This window comes from Loxodonta africana, chromosome 22 (genome assembly GCF_030014295.1).
Source record: "Loxodonta africana isolate mLoxAfr1 chromosome 22, mLoxAfr1.hap2, whole genome shotgun sequence".
In the NCBI taxonomy this organism is placed as follows: domain Eukaryota; kingdom Metazoa; phylum Chordata; class Mammalia; order Proboscidea; family Elephantidae; genus Loxodonta; species Loxodonta africana.
In genome coordinates this window covers 70,120,547-70,137,139 of record NC_087363.1, presented here as the reverse complement: position 1 = coordinate 70,137,139, position 16,593 = coordinate 70,120,547, and the positions used below count along the sequence as shown (strand labels likewise).

Below are 16,593 nucleotides of genomic sequence, written 5' to 3'. Positions count from 1 at the left end.
TCCTCCGTAATCCCACAACTATGGATTTGCTTTCATGTTTTGAAATCCCCGTATCTACAGAGGGCTATTGGTGGCAGGAAACAGCCCTGGGGGTCATTTCTCAGTTCTTCTAATTCCATACCACTCCATCCTCTCTGGTTAATTACCAAAAACTCAGCATATTTGAGTGAAAGTGAATATTAAAGTGATTTAGTCCCCACAGAGTTATGAAGTAATAACAGATTACATTCAGTTTGAAAGGTAACCTTGGTAGAGCTAGTAAATCACTCACTGAACTGGCTCCATCCATTACCTGCAGATACGGAAGACGCCTTCCATCTCTGGGATATTAATTTCTTAGTTACTGTCATGGACTTCAGTGCCCCCGACGAATGTTTTTACAATGAATACCAAATTAACCCAAACTGATTAGATGCTTTTATAAGTTATTAATGGCTTGTCACTTGAGTCTGGTCCTCTGTGTGTATATGACAGCTCATTAAGTAGTCTCCTCTCGCTGAGAAGATCAATCTTGCTGCCTACATTGGATTTGTCAACTTGATTGAAATGTTCCCTACCTCCTTAGTTACTTACGTAAAACGGGATGAACAATGCTGCCCTTAGAAAAGCTGTGACTCAGAGGGCCATTTCTACTCAGGCCCTGGTGGCTGCCCAGTAAGTAAAGAGACAAATGAACTGCTGACCAGCTAGTGACGCTCCCTGACTGGGTGGTCTGGTCTACCGGAGTGCTGGGAGCAGCAAACAGGAGGGCTGTAGGCTTTTTATAAGGAACATATTCTCTCTGTTCAAGGGGTAATTATGGGGTGACATCAGAGCAGGGAAAGAGCTGTCACCCAACAATGGCCTTTTCTAAAGAGACAGTCACTTGAAAACTAGCAAGATGCTAAAGGCTTAGAAGAATAGAGATTGACGAATATGTTTTCTGAGCAGTGTCCCTTACTCCCTAAGAGTTGGAGAAGAGCTAAGCGAGGAAATACAGGTACCCTGGGTGTGGGTAGACAAGCTGAATGCCTTGTCCCTGAGTCCTTTGGATGCCCACCCCCAGCTCTGGGTTACATCCTGCAAGTCCCTGCTTGCCTGATCACCTTCTGATGTATACCAAACTTTTATTTGATGAACTTCTCATTTTTCACATTTTGGTTAAGCTGAAAAATTTAACAGCAACAACAATAGTAGTCGTCATTTACAGAGCACTTTTTTTCTAATAGGTTCCATGCTGTGCACTTCTGGTATATTAATTTAATCTTTATAATAACTTCTGTAAATTAGCTATTATAATCCCCGTTTTACAGATGTGGAAACTGAGACTTTGAGAGATTAAGTAACTTCATCAAGGTCTCACCATTGGGAAGTGCCAGAACAAAGATCTGACCCTGGCATTTTTGACTCCAAAACCTGTGTTATTAACAAGCCTTGAAGAAGAAAACAAGCAAAGTAAGCTTCTTTTCCTTCTAAGGTTCAAATTCAGAACCTTTGGACTCTGGAAATGATGAGGTAGCCCTTGATACTGTGATGGAGTTTCTAAACGGGGCTTCTACCTTCCGGTTCTTGCGTTCTTGCTCCTGGCTGGAGCCCGGCCCCTCTGTCCTGGATCTGGAGCCCTGCCCCTCTGCCCCTCTGTCCTGGATCTGGAGCCCTGCCCCTCTGTCCCGGATCCGGAGCCAGGCTCCTCTGTCTTGGATCCGGAGCCTGGCCCTTCTGTCCTGGATCTGGAGCCCGGCCCCTCTGTCCTAGATCCGGAGCCCTGCCCCTCTGTCCTGGATCTGGAGCCCAGCCCCTCTGTCCTGGATCTGGAGCCCGGCCCCTCTGTCCTGGATCTGGAGCCTGGCCCCTCTGCCCCTCTGTCCTGGATCTGGAGCACTGTCCCTCTGCCCCTCTGTCCTGGATCTGGAGCCCGGCCCCTCTGCCCCTTTGCCCCTCTGTCCTGGATCTGGAGTCTGGCCCCTCTGTCCTGGATCTGTGCTGCAGGGTGGGGCCTAGCAGACCTCATGGCTGCTGCAGCCATGGGACCACCGTCTCTCCTATCTGCAGTGATACCACATTGAATCTGATGATGCCCCACATCTGCCACCATTGTGTAGATGCCCACACGCTTGTGTAGACGCCCACACCGAGAATATACATGCGAGAAACGCTCTCCACTCCCAGGCCTCATGTCTCACTGCCCTTTAATCCACCTCAAAGTTCCTTTTGGAATTTTAAGAATGCCATTCATCTAGTGACTTGTGTTGAATCATTGACATTTTGGTAGCATGAATTTTTATCACTTTAATAGGCCATTTTAAAAAAAGTCCTTTTCCTTAAAGCAGAAACTCAAAATACTATGAGTGCAAAACACCTCAGCTAGGGTTTTTCTGACTCCTTTATTTCATTGACTAACAGCAAAATGTTAGCAAAACACTGTCTTGAGAGGAGGGAGTGTGAGCCGTCTCACCTGCTGATGCTCTTGGGACAGGTAACATAAGACCCCAGCTCTCTTTTGCTGGTGACAGATTAGCAAGAAAAATAACCATCCTTTAATAAAAGAGTTAAATAGGTGGAAAAACAGCAATGAAACAAAAGAACTCATAAGAAGCTGACTTTTAAAGGTGAGCTTCCTTAGGATTGCCTCAGTCATTAGCGAGCCACTAGTGATCCGTGATGGACCTAAGAAAGTTATGATCACTGACGCACAGAAGGGCCCAGGGCTCATGTGAACATCCCACATCCCACAGAGGTCAGAGCAGAGGATGAGGGGGGAAGAGAAGTTCCCGGTGTGGAGGCTGCTGGATGCTGGAGAGAAAGCCCTGGGTGTCAGGCTGGAGATGATTAGCAATCACACACGTGACTGAGCCTGTCCTCTGCAGGAAGCCCAGATCCTGTCAGTTCTGACCTAGTTCTTGGAGCTGAGTGGGTCTGGCAGGCATGGCCCCAAGTGAGGAGGGAGCAGGGGATGACCAATAAGACGAGTGATGTCTGTCGGGGCGGTTTGTTCCAGGTGCCATCATTTTATCAAGAGTCTAGGATGGAATAGCCTTGACTAAAGACAAGAAGATCATACAAGGGCAATTCTCCACCCCGTGCAGCTCTGCTGCAGGCAGGACCCTTAGGTGTGAGCAGTGCGAAAGGCAAGTTGCCTGCACTGAGTTGGCGGTGGGAAAGGTGAGAGAACCTTTCTTCGGACACAGTGCATGAGAGTGGGGCGTTATGAAGACTGATGGTCTGAGATCCAGAAAGCATCACCAATATGTGTGTTCTCCATCAGGAGGAACGGTCCTGACAAAAGACAGCGTAACTTTCTTTTGCATCCTGTATCTCCAGAATCTGGCAGAGTGTCTAGAACACAGCCAGTGTCTGATAGATGTTTATTGAAACAGTGCCTGAATAAGGGAATACATGAAGGACAAACTGTTCAGATGTAAATGGACTGGCCTCTAGGGCCCTTCACATTTACCTGCTGACCAGCCACGGCCATTGTCCATCATATCTGTCACCCCAGAGAGCATTAAGGGCTGGGAGGCTGTGTGGGAGTCCAGACTACCCAACCCCTGAGTCCTTGTCAAGACAGATACTATCTTATGCACTGATTTGAAAAAAAAAAAAAAAAAGTGACTTGTATCAGGACTCCATGCCTCTTTGATAAATTACTCTGATAAATGATTTTTATAGCATTTGTGTTTCCTCTGGAAAAAATTTTCTAGGGTCTAATAACACAATCATCAAGGTACCACTTCATAATATCTAGCTTCAGTCCCCCCATTTTGGTTAGCATATCTAATTCCATTCTCCTGTCTCCAGGGACAGAACAGTCACTCAGTGTTTTTCATACCTTAGCCTTCCATCACTGGGAGATGATGAACAAGCTGGCTTCCTTCTAAGGCAGCAAGCAAAGCCTGTAAGAACTCCTCAGCTTTCCCCCACTGCTGTGACCATCCCCAACCCCACACCACCCCACCAGGTTCTTTGGGAACACTGCCCTTCCCCCACCCTGGACCCCTCCAGCCCCTGCCCCAGCAGGCTTCCTGTCAGCTATTCTACTTGCTCTTCATTTTTCACGTCTGGAAGCCGTTTCTGCATTAAACATTTCCCAACGGACTTAGTAAATATTCCTTTTAAACCTGTTCATTTATCACCATCGTGTAAACAAGCCAACCAAAGAAACGCCCTTGCTCTTTGTCTCTGATCTTCGGAATGCACCAGCAAAGATTCCAGCCCTGAATTCCTAATGCTGTGTAATGCTGTGCAGTCTTATTTTCAAAAATTTCCATGGTACTTGGTTCCAAAGAAAAACACTGTTATGTAACAAACTTGCAAAAGTTCTCCATGCTTCTATATTATCCTTCTGGGGTACCCTGCAGGCGCTTTAACCCCAAGTGCACATCATAAGTCAGCAGCCACCTTCAAAGTTTGTTCCTTTTCCAATGTCTCTAGCCATGGTGACATAAAAAGAAATTAAGGGATATTTCTGAACCCACCTATTAGATTCCAGGCTAGCAGAGCCACCACCTGTCTGCCAGTTTGTTATACTGAGGTGGCTTGCGCGTTGCTGTGATGCTGGGAGCTATGCCAGCAGGGTCACCCATTACAGACATGTTTCAGCAAAACTTCCAGACTAAGATAGACTAGGAAAAAAGGTCTGTCAAACTACTTCCAAAAATAAGCCAGTGAAAATCCTATGGATCTTACAGAATATTGTCTGATACGGTGCTGGAAGAGGAGCCCCCTAGGTTGGAAGGCAACAACTGGCTCAAGTATGCCGGCTTTCATGAAACTGGTGCAGGACCAGGTAGCGTTTTGTTCTGTTGTATATCAGGACATGATGAGCCAGAGCTAACAACAGCGGCTAACAACAGGTTAGCAGAGACAAACCCTCTCATAAACAGGTAGATAGACACATGTAGGGACAGTGTCTTATGAAAAGATCAAAAAAAGAAACTCAGAATTTTTCAATGTAGGCAGAGATTCATCTGAAGAGGGTAAAAACATAGAAAGGTATACCATAGAGAACAGTTTTGAAATCATATATACTTTGAATGCAAATCTACATTTTTTTTTTTTTTAGTGGCCAGTACTGCCTGAGTAAAGGGGAAGGACCAAAAAAACCAAACCCATTCTGACTCATAGCGATCTTATAAGACAGAGCAGTATTGCTCCATAGGGTTTCCAAGGAGCTGCTGGTGGATTTGAACTACTGACCTTTTAGTTAGCAGCTGAGCTCTTAACCACTAGGCCACCAGGGCTCCTAAAGGGAAAGGAAGATGTGTTAAATGTTTTATATGTATTTTCTCATGTAATACTACTTATTTGAGCCCATTTTCCTACTTCTAGGGTCATTTTAGCAACAATATGGTTATCCACCATGAAGAACTACAAGTACAAACCACCAGCTTTGGGGCAGAATGCAGGCTTTTCTCATGCTTAATTTTCTCACTTTCCTTTAACAATGCTCCGACCACTTGGCAGTATTTATTGCTTATGATATGATCTGGAAGTCTAATAAAATCTACTGTAGGAGGTAAGAGCCACACAGAGGCATCTGAATAAAACGCCTTTAGCTCTCTCCTGGTGCAGTGTGTCATCTTCTTGTGATTTATCGGGGTTACAGAGTCAAACACACAGCTGAGCTCACTCAGCACAAGGAAGTTACAATGCTTGGAAAGCTTCTTGGTAAACTTTAACTGCAGTTGTGTTCTCTGCTCCCGAAGGAGTATTACTCATTTCAATCTGACCCATTCTAATTGAAGTAGATGTCCTTTAGGGAGCAATATTTACTTTTTAAAATAAAATGGCAGTGAGGGATTTGTTGCTTGCCACCACTTAACAGGGCAGTGTTTGCAAGTCCTGCTTATGAGAGGCTGCCTGCTTCCTTTGTAGCATGATTGATGCCTGACAACTGTGTATGTGGCTCCAGGGGCTATGTTTCCACCCGGGAGGATCACCAAGGTCTTCCTAACACAAGGGTCAGCAAACTATGACTCACGGGCCAAATTGCCTGCTTTTGTAAATAAAGTTTTATTGGAACACAACCATGCTGTCTTAGTTATCCAGTGCTGCTAAAACAGAAGTACAAGTGGATGGCTTTAACAAACAGAAATGTATTTTCTCACAGTTTAGGTGGCTAGAGGTCTGAATTCAGGGCACTGGCCTTAAGGGAAGGCTTTCTCTCTCTGTCAGCTCTGGGAGAAGGTCCTTGTCTCTTCAGCTTCCATTTCCTGGTTCCTTGGAGATCTCCATGTGGCTTGGCATCTATCTTCCCCCATCCTTGTTGGCTTAATCTGTCCTTTTATATTTTGTAAGAGACTGATTCAAGACATACTCTACACTAACTTGCGTCATTAACATAACAAAGATAACCCATTCCCAAATGCGATTATAACCACAGGCATAGAAGTTTGGATTTACGACACATATTTTGGGGGACACAGTGCAATCCATGACACATGCCCATTTCTTTATATAGTGTCTAGGCTGCTTTTGAACTGCAACAGTAGAATTGAGTAGTTGCCACGGAGACCATGTGACCTGAAAGCCTAAAATATTTATTATCTGGCTTTTTACAGCACAAATCTTCCAAGCTGTGTTCTGAAATACAGTATGCTCTGTTGACATTGTGCCTATTATACCTGTATAGTAAAATTCCAAAGTTTGAATAAGCTTAAAAACTGAAATATTTTTGAGTACTTGAACATTCATTTCTTTGAAGCAGAAAGGATATCAAAATCCCCTCATTTTTAATACTCTCTTAGAACATATTCATAGACTCTGGCTGTATTCCTGTCATCCAATTATTTTATGCTTCAGTGATTTAGGACCATAAGAATATTTTAATTAATCAGTCTGCTTACTCACTCATTTCTTTACCTCAACAAATATTTACTGAGCACCATGCACCATGCTAGGCAGAGTACAGAGATGAAAAGGGCTGAATGCTTGGACTAAAGGGCCATCCAACCAAGAAGTGAGGCACGACGATGCGTAACAAGAAATCATACGTGATAGAAGTTCGCACACTGAGATATGAGAGCCCCAAAAGAGGCCCGCCTAGCAGTGTGGGAAGGGCAGGCAGAGAAGCTGCCTCAGAAAGGTTGACATCCATTTTGTCTTCATTATAATTATTCTCAGAGATTAAATATGACAACTTCTCTAATCACTTATGTCACCCCTGTTCTCAGAGGAGGATGACATAAGTATAAAGTCAATTATCCAAGACGTAGCAGTGGCTTCAGATAGATTTTCAGAGGGTTTTAAATTCAACTTTTAACAATTCACTCACATGAGTCTTGAACACTTAGGTCTTCTCCAAATTTCCTCCTAAACTGCATTTTTTCCCTAGTGTAAGCGCTACTACTGCCTTTGAAGAAAGTGGAACTTTATCTTCTCATTGTGACCAAGTTGATGGATTGATGTCCGTCTACTGAAGTCAGCTGTCGACAAGCTCCCCTCCTCCTGTCCCCTGTGATTCTCACCAGTTAAGCGTGTTTATCTAAATCTCTGATTACCAAGGGACACTTAAGTAATAGCTAAAATAGTTTTGTGCCCTACATACATTTCCTGTTTCTTTGAACCAATTGAGGCAAAAAGAATTGATGTAGAACCAAGAAAATATAATTGTACTATTGGGAAAAATAAGACATTTTAATTCTTAAGACAGTAGACAGCCTATCCAATATAACCCCAAACCCAATCTTTTAAATGTGATCAATTTCTGTGCTCTTTCAGGAAAAGAAAGCTTTAAAAATGCAGCTCAATTTAATCAGCTTAAAGATGCAGAAGGTGACAGTGACTTGAATATCACAAACACGTCCCTTGATCTTCAAACTCCGGAGACTTTCTTGAAATAAGGTGAAATAGAACTGATGGATATCATCTGGTTTAGAAAACTGTAATGCTAGGGTTGAAGCAAGCCTGAGAGATTGACTTACCCAAATACTTCACTTTCTTCCTGGGCCAGCTGGCTCCAGCCTGACCGGTGGGCGAGCTGCCCAAAGGCCAGCCGGCCAGCAGACCGTCCAGGCTAGAGCTCTCATCTTATGCCTACTGTCTCAGGGCTCCTTTCCATTGTACCGTCCTTGCCATTAGCAGGTTTCTGTAATTTTGTCAATTTTCATGGAAAACAATGAAAAGGTTTGATATTGGATTGAGAGGGCTGGATTGGCTCCGGTGAGTTATAAGCATTGATGCTACACCCAGAGGGCAGCTAAATCACAGGGAGCAAATCTACATTCTCCAAAATCCCCCAAAGAAAAGTGTCAGAGTTCAAGGTGAAAAATAAGAAACTGTCAATGACTCCACGATTCTGGTAATGCCCAAGTTGCAGCCCTTCCGGTGAAATGTATCTCTCCGAGTTCACAATAAATCCAGAGTCTAAACAAACAGCTACCTTTGGGAACCCATTTAAGGTTATCAGATATGGGAAAGAAAACATACGCTAGTCCAACGTTAAGAGACTTCTCCATCTAAAAAGAAAAGGCGATTCTACATGCTCAGGTATCTGGTGTACTGATCCGAATGTAATTTATACACACACTGGGACAGCAGTGAAACACACTCAGTCTGTAAAATACAAACATAAAAATCACCATCTGATCAATGAATGTGACTCGCTTACCAGCTGCTGGCCTCTCGGGCCCCATCCCGCATACTGAAGCTTGGCATTGCTGACTTCTGGCGGATCCAGACTTTGAGGGTCCCTGGGGTGGGGGAAGCAAACAGTGAGAACCAATAACTTAAGATGCTATAATTTTATCCTCTAGCTGTAACTTACTACTTTCTATTTCCACTGCAACAATTTCAGAAGCTTGCCTCTTGTTATTAAATGTCTTATTCAGTCACCATCAGCTCCCTTCCAACGTATATAGTTTACATGATACTGAAATCAGTCTGTTACTGCTTAACTCAAATAGCAAATATTCATCGAGAGACCATGCAGAGAGGTGTACTGATCAATTTGAATAATATCCAGAATAGTCAAAACTAAAAACTTAAATGCATAGAAATTCAAGAGGAAATACCCAGAACCTATGTCTCTATCTTTGGCTTTCGTAGTAGACAGTGTTTTTCTAAGCACAAAGCCAGGTCATCCTGACTTTCCCAGACAGTGGCCTCCTGACTGATTCTACCCTTTGGTTTGTGCTGAGAGCAACAATCTGCAGCCAGAGACAGAGAGGCAGAGATACAGAGAGAAATAGGCAGAGAGATGGAGATACAGAGATTTTTTCTTTTCCAACAGTATTTATAGTTTCCATTCTTAATTTATTGATATGCAAAGTACAACCACAACACAATCTTGTCCCTTTACGTAAAGGTCATAGTGCATAAAGGTCACAGTGAAAAAATGAAAAAACCTGACACTTTCTCCCAGGCATTCCATAGTACATTTTGTGGCTATGCTGTCTACCACATGTAGAAAGATGTGTTTCCGTCTTCCCGAGGATGACGCCACCCTGTGCTCTGCTGAGCAGACAGCCTCGGTCAGGTGAGCCCCTGTCACCTGGCTATTATAATATTTCTTATGCTGAAGATATAGCTGTGAATGGACTGGTTCGTCCACAGACAGCAGTTTGCTGAATGGTCTTTGGAAAGGAAAAAAAAAGAAGCTGAATTTTTGGCATTGTGTGAACAAAGGAGATAAGGCAGGAAGGTGACATGAGGAAGGACTTGCTGATTCAGGGATGGACTCAGCAGGGAATTCCAAAGTAATTGCTTAATAAGACTGCCAGGGAAAAACAGGGAATACATTTACGGGTAAACACAGTCGGGGAGGTGAGATCTTCCATAATGCCCCAGGATAGTTTTAGAGGCTGTTCCTGGGACTGGAGGAACCAGGGGAGCCTGAAGAGAGAGCTCCATTGATAAGCAGGGGGTGCAGTGATCATGAGAACCAGCGGGGAGGGCTGATGCTGGAGCATGGACAATACATAAGGTCGGGGGGGGGGGTCTTATCATTCAGGTTCCAAAGGAATTTTTAACAAATCCTACCAGTTGTATGTTTTGAATGTTTCAAAATATATTTATAAACACGGGTAAATTCATTTTTAACCTTAGTGCAGAGAAAGGCTTTTCCAAGGATGACTCAAAATTTAGGAGCAATAAAAGAAGAGATTGATAAATCTGGCTGTATAAAAATTTCAACATTTTTACATGACAAAACACCATAAACAAAAGACAGCCGACAAACTGGGAGAAGACACTCACGTCATATACCACAGACTAATGGCCAATACGAAGTGGAAACACTAACAAGAGAACCTAACCCTTACAGATGAATCGAAATTGAAAACTGCACAGAAGGGGATCGAGGTGAAGAGAATTAACATAAGTTACTTTGGGAAGCAGTATTTTGAGAGGATGCTGTAAAGCTAAAGACAAAAAAAAAAAAAAAAACCTATTAATAAATGTTCCCACATAGCTAATAAATGTTTCTCGTAGGGGTTCAGTTAGCAATTCTGAATGCTAACCTGAACCCTTTCTTCTGTATATTAAAACCAAAAACAAAACCAAACCCACAGCTAACGAGCTGATTCTGACTCATAGCGACCACACAGGTTCCCAAGGCTGTAAATCTCTACAGAAGCAGACCGCCACATCTTTCTCCCGCAGAGCTGCTGGTGGTTTCGAACCGCCGAACTTTCAGTTAGCCGTCAAATAAATGCTTTAACCACTGTGCCACCAGGGCTCCTTATGCATATACTAGAATTGAAAAATATGTAATATGTAAATAGATCGAAGATTTCTCACTGTTGGAGAGAAAGTTATAAACAGGGAAAGGGAGGAGGGCTGAAATAAACTGATGTTGGAATTAGAGGTACCTGCATTTTTTTATTTTTGTCTAACTAGCTCTCTAGCTCTCTATACACACACAGATAACACAGATATCTGCATATTCATGAACTAGTATGCATACATATATTTCCTAGCTCTGTATGCTGAGAGAGCCTAGAAGCAATGATACCTCAGTAGCAATGAGCCTACCTAGCGCCCGGATCTTGGTTTCTGAATACCATTCTCCAATAAAAGGAACCAGGGCACCTAGGAAAAATAATTGTATCCAGTGCTGGAGCAGGGAAAATACAAGATGAATCTGGAACATCTTAAGGGGTCAGAAAATAAGAAAAAACTCAAAAGAAGGTGGAAGCTTGTTGAAAGAACACAGTAGCTAATCTAAAGGCATTCCTAATGGCCAAAGCTGGTACGATTTGAGCAATAAAATAAATAATGATAGTATTAGATTTTAACTCATGGAACAAAATAACCATGAGTCTATACTAATATAATAAATAACCAAATAAATAAATGGGGGAGAAGAGTCAGCTTTTTCTCACAACAGAATTTCAATTAGTAAATAAGGAAAGAGAGGGGGAAATGGAATCACTGTGAGACTAACACCACAGAGATAACAGTGGCAGACAAGGTCCACTGGTGGATGCTCAAATTATTCGGAGACAGTCTGAGGAGAAACAGGATTTGCATGGCCTCAAAGTATCTCCCCTAAAATACTTATCAACCAGAAAGGGAAAGGTAGTAGCTTTACAGTGGAGGGACTCAGCAGACAGCAATTTAACCAAGGGATTACGATAAATATCACCAGAAATAAGACATATCAATATCATGGCCCTTTGATAGGATGTACCAAGAAGAACAAAGCATCATTTTTATGGTATTTTTGCCAAAAATGCATAACCTCACTCCAATCATGAGAAAACAATGGGCTAACTCAAACCGAGAGACAATCCATGAAATAACTGATCCGTACTCTTCAGAAGTGTCAAGATCACGAAAGACAAGGAAAGAATAAGGAATTGTTACAGACCAGAGGAGACTAAGCAGAAATAACTTCTAAAGACAATGTGGGTCCTGAAACAAAGGATATTGGTTGAAAAATTGATAAAATTCAAATAAAGTTTGTAGTTGAGTTAATAATACAGTACCCATGTTAGTTTCCTGTTCCTGATAATTATACTGTGGTTATTAGATACGTTGCATTAGGGGAAGTGGGATGAGGCATATAAGAAGGAAATTCTTTGTACTATTTTTGCAACATTTTAAGTCTAAATTAATTCAAAATAAAAAGTTAAAAAAACAAAGCATTTTCATAACTTACATCTCATTAGTTATAAAAACTCATATAGAAAGGAATTAAAAGTTTGATAATTTCCTTCTCAACAGCTTGACGTTAGGAACTGAAAAATATTACTTTAGTCTCCAGCCCCGCATAGGCACCAATACACACATTTGAAGAAACAGATGAGTAGATATAGTTGGGTATGGAAGTGGCTCTAAACCAAAGAGGTGGCAAGTTCAGGGACAAACAATGCATCTGACAGGCCTGGGTTTAGATGGAATTTTCTAAAAGCACCAAGGATAGGGTAGGAGACAAGAAAAAAAAAATAGTTTAAATTCTATACCCTTGTTTAATGTTAAATTCATTGTGTTAGACTGTGATTTCCAACAGATGTCTAAAATATTCAGGATCAGCGGGGGATTAACCTCTCTTTAATTTTACAGGTGTAAAGCCCCATAAATGCTGACTGGAAAGGCATCTCCAAGTGGGTAATGTGCCTCACAAGATTACTTGAGCCCCAGGGCCAAGATGCCACAGTCACACCTGCATTTCAATTCCTATTTCCTTGTGCACGTCTACATACAAAAGAAGCTTTATTACTTCTCTAAAGCTAAAATACATTTCCCATCCCTCACCACCAACACATTAGGCAAGTTCCGAAAGCATGAAGGTGGCCAAGAGTAATGGGAAGAACCACAGACTAGAAATCAGAAGGCTGGTATCCTAGTTCTCTCTGAGCCTTGGTTTCACTTCATCAGGAATGGGGATAAGAGCTACCTGTAAAAACGGCATAGTGGGAGTGTCTGACCTCCCCTAACTTCCCGAGGGGGAGAGAGAATCACCGTCAGCGTCAGCCCAAAGCTGATTCCTACGAGGCAGAGGTTAGACATAACTCCACCCTCCAACCTTTTCACTAATTCTGACACCAGCTCTCCCTCCCATGGCACTGTCTACTTCTCTGCTAGGTTCGATAATTTGTTGCCACGGCCACACAGAACTCTAAGACAATATTCACAACTATGGGTTTTTTTAGGGAAGTAACAAGTTACAATTCAGGATCAGAAGCCAAGCAGGATACAGTTCATCAATCAGAATGCCTTCCTCTCAGCCAAGCCCACAGGCAGGTCTTTCTCTGGCCCTTGGCTTCTCAGCCCCCCAGGCTCTTGGCCCCTCAGCCCCTTGGCCCTGCCTCTGTCCCACTCAGGCAAGTGTTATAAAGCTCTTTAGCTCCACGGATAAGTGCCCAGAGGCATCGCATTCCACCAGAAAGACTCAGCCTGAAGGCACTCAGTTCCCAGGCTCCGTGGGTCAGCGAGCCTAGCTTCGCCAAGTGCCTGGAGCTACCCTGCTCCACCAGCAAGCCTCCTGCCAGAAGGCACTCAGCTTTCTCGCTCTGTGGGCTGGGAAGCCCACTATGCTGTTTTCTGCTGGTGTCCTGGTTCTGCTGCCTCCGCTCTCGCCATTTCTCTGCCTCTTGGTCTCACCATCTCTTGTCAGCTGTGGTGTTACAGCTCTCTCTCTCTGCCTCCTGGGTCTAGGAGGTTCTCAGCACAGGAATCCTGGGTCCAAAGAATGCACTCTACTTCCAGCTCTTCTTTCTTGGTGGTAATGAGGTCCTCCCTTTCTGCCTCTGGGATGGCTCATTTTAAGCCTAGTAGGATGGCAAAACTGACCAATCACTTCATTAGGGTTTCATACACCTTATTTGCATTGTCCCACCCCCACAAGAGTGTCATGCACCTTATTTGTATTATTAGCTAGTTGTCCAATCCCCTTGGTGGGATTTGCATAGCCCCATCTAATCATTTAATGGGAGTTACAAGACCATGGCAAGAAAGGCCATATGAAAAAGATCCATTGCACGGCACACTACACTTTCTCCCACAGAATGGTCATGATATTCAGGGAAAACAATGAATATTAATTTATAAACTCTAATGCACCCTAAAGGAGCCCTGGTGGTGCAGCGGTTAAGTGCTTGGCAGCGAACTGAAAAGTCAGCAGTTTGAACCCACCAGTTGCTCCATGGGAGAAAGATGTGGCAGTCTGCTTCCGTAAAGTTTATAGCCTTGGACACCTTCTGAGGCAGTTCTACCCTGTCCTATAGGGTCATATGAGTTGGAATGCACTAGATGGCAATGGGTTAATATACTCTAAAGAAATAAGTAACTATTTTTGTTTTTGCTAGCTAGTGAATCAATCAATCTCGCTTTCTCTCGCCATCTGTGTATGTGTGTCTCTCTCTGCCAATGAGTTAAACAAATGCCTCCAAGATTCCAGGAGTGCATTGCTGAGTTCCAGTAATCTCTTTTAAGGAAAACAGCAGGGTAGTGGGCTGTACCTCAATGGGAGGAAGCCGTGAGGTGGTGAAAAAATTATAAGAAGTTCTAAATTTAATTCTGAATTCTTCCATTAACTAGCAGTAGTACCTGGGACAATAGGGTAACTCAATCTAAGTTTGTTTCCTCATGTATAAAATGAAAATAATATTGCATACTTCACAGGATTAGATTCAGTAATATATTGTATGCGAAAACAGGTAGCACAGAGCTTACCTATAGGTATATAATAAATGCCAGTTTATTTGCTGATAAACTGGTAAATAAATTCTATTAAAAACCCATTACCATCTAGTTGATTCCAACTCATACGACCCTATAGAACAGAGTAGAACTGCTCCATAGGGTTTCCAAGGAGCATCTGGTGGATTCAAATTGCCAACCTTTTCATTAGCAGCTGAACTCTTAGCCGCCACGCCATCAGGGTTTCTATTCATTGATAAACTGGTAAATAAATTCTATTAAGATATATATATATACACACATACATCCTCTTCTCAATTAGTAGGACCAACTGGTTGAATGCTGATAAAATATTATTACAATCATTATCTATATGTAATTTTGGGTTACTGGGTAGTAATATATCTGATATATATTTAAGGACGAATTTACTCTATAGAACTTAGCAGCAAAAGCCAACGGCCCAAATTTCTGCATTTGATGGGAGACTGGGTTTAGGGATCTCAGTACTAAACCACGTCCTTCACATTTGTTTCTGTGAAATAAATTTTTTTTTTCATTGACATTTGATGGTATCAGAGTCTTTGTTTTTGAGCTAACAGGGATTTTTTGGGTAATCTCCTTTAACTTCCATTCCAATGTAGAAGTCCCATCTTCAGTTCACTAGATGGTCCTTCATTCTCTGCTTAAATCTCCCATTGGATGGCCCGGCACAATTATATTTCTGCCTCAGTCTAGCAAATGCCCACTTGGTTTCGTGCTGCAGTACACCTTCTCCACAACAATCCTAGACAATTGGTAGCTACCAGAGAAGCACACCGCTACCAGAGAAGAATGAGCCCTAGTGGTGCACTGGTTAACTACCCAGCTGCTAACTGAAAGGTTGGTTGTTCGAACTCACCAGTGGCTCAGTGGGAGAAAAAAAATTGGTGATCTGGTCCCATAAAGGTTATAGCCTAGGAAACCCTATGGGGCAGTTCTACCCTGTCATATAGGGTTGCTGTGAATCAGAGTTGACGAAACACAACAACAGCTGCATCCACCCTTCCTTCTCCTCCTCCTCAAGGAGAGGGTACACCACTCCTGTCTCATTCAGCTCCTCCTTCTGCACCTCCTTCCCCATCCCATCAATTCCTTTCTTTTCCACTTACCTTCCTGGAAAACTTATTTTGCTTCAGCCTCTTCGAGGACTTTACTCAGTCATCCTTTCTATCTTTACTCTCTCTTTGGCTCTTACTCCTTTCCCTCAGGCTATTCTTCCATCTAAATGTAAAGCAAAACTAAATGTCTTTTGATACAGCTTCTCCATCCATCTATGGTCCAATTGCTAATCCTCTTCTCACTCAGACTCTGTAAATAAGCAGACAAAACCCAGGTGCCATTTCCTTACCTCACACCATTCCTCAACCCAATGCAAGGTGGCTTCCACCCCACCGGGATGCTGAAGTTGCTCTTTTAATGATCATCCACTGCCACTGAGTTGTCAAACTTAATGGATGCTTTTAGTCCTTGACTTATTTGCTCTCTCTCTGTATACGGTTCTGCTGCTTGACCAGGACACTGCATTCACCCGGCTCTCCTCACTCCTCCTTAATGCACTGCTTTACCTCCTTCTACAGGCTCTTCTTTCTCTGCCCGCTCTTTAAAAGTCAGTGTCCTCAATACAGCAGAGGTCAACACAACTGGACTAAACCAAAAGCAAACAAGTGTCCTGAATAAACTGAACACTTTGAAGGCCAGTGTAGCAGGAGCAGACTTTTGCGGACCATGGTTTCAGGGGACATCTAAGTCAATTGGCATAATAAAATCTATTAAGAACACATTCTGCATCCCACTTTGGAGAGTGGTGTCTGGGGTCTTAAACGCTAGCAAGCAGCCATCTCAGGTGCATCAATTGGTCTCAACCCACCTGGATCAAGAAAGAATGAAGAACACCAAAGACAAAAGGTAATTATGAGCCTAAGAGACAGAAAGGACCATATAAACCAGAGACTACATCAGCCTGAGACCAGAAGAACTAGATAGTGCCCA

At 42.9% G+C, this 16,593-nt stretch overlaps 1 protein-coding gene across 1 annotated transcript in view; it reads right to left on the bottom strand.

Annotated features, from left to right (window-relative positions):
• The window catches only part of DPP6 (dipeptidyl peptidase like 6), a 1,008,238-nt gene that overhangs the window by 258,708 nt on the left and 732,937 nt on the right, over positions 1-16,593 (bottom strand). Inside the window, exon 7 of the mRNA XM_064275114.1 lies at positions 8,588-8,669. Within this exon, the coding sequence (XP_064131184.1) occupies positions 8,588-8,669 (82 nt within the window). The remainder of the gene's footprint in view (positions 1-8,587; positions 8,670-16,593) is intronic.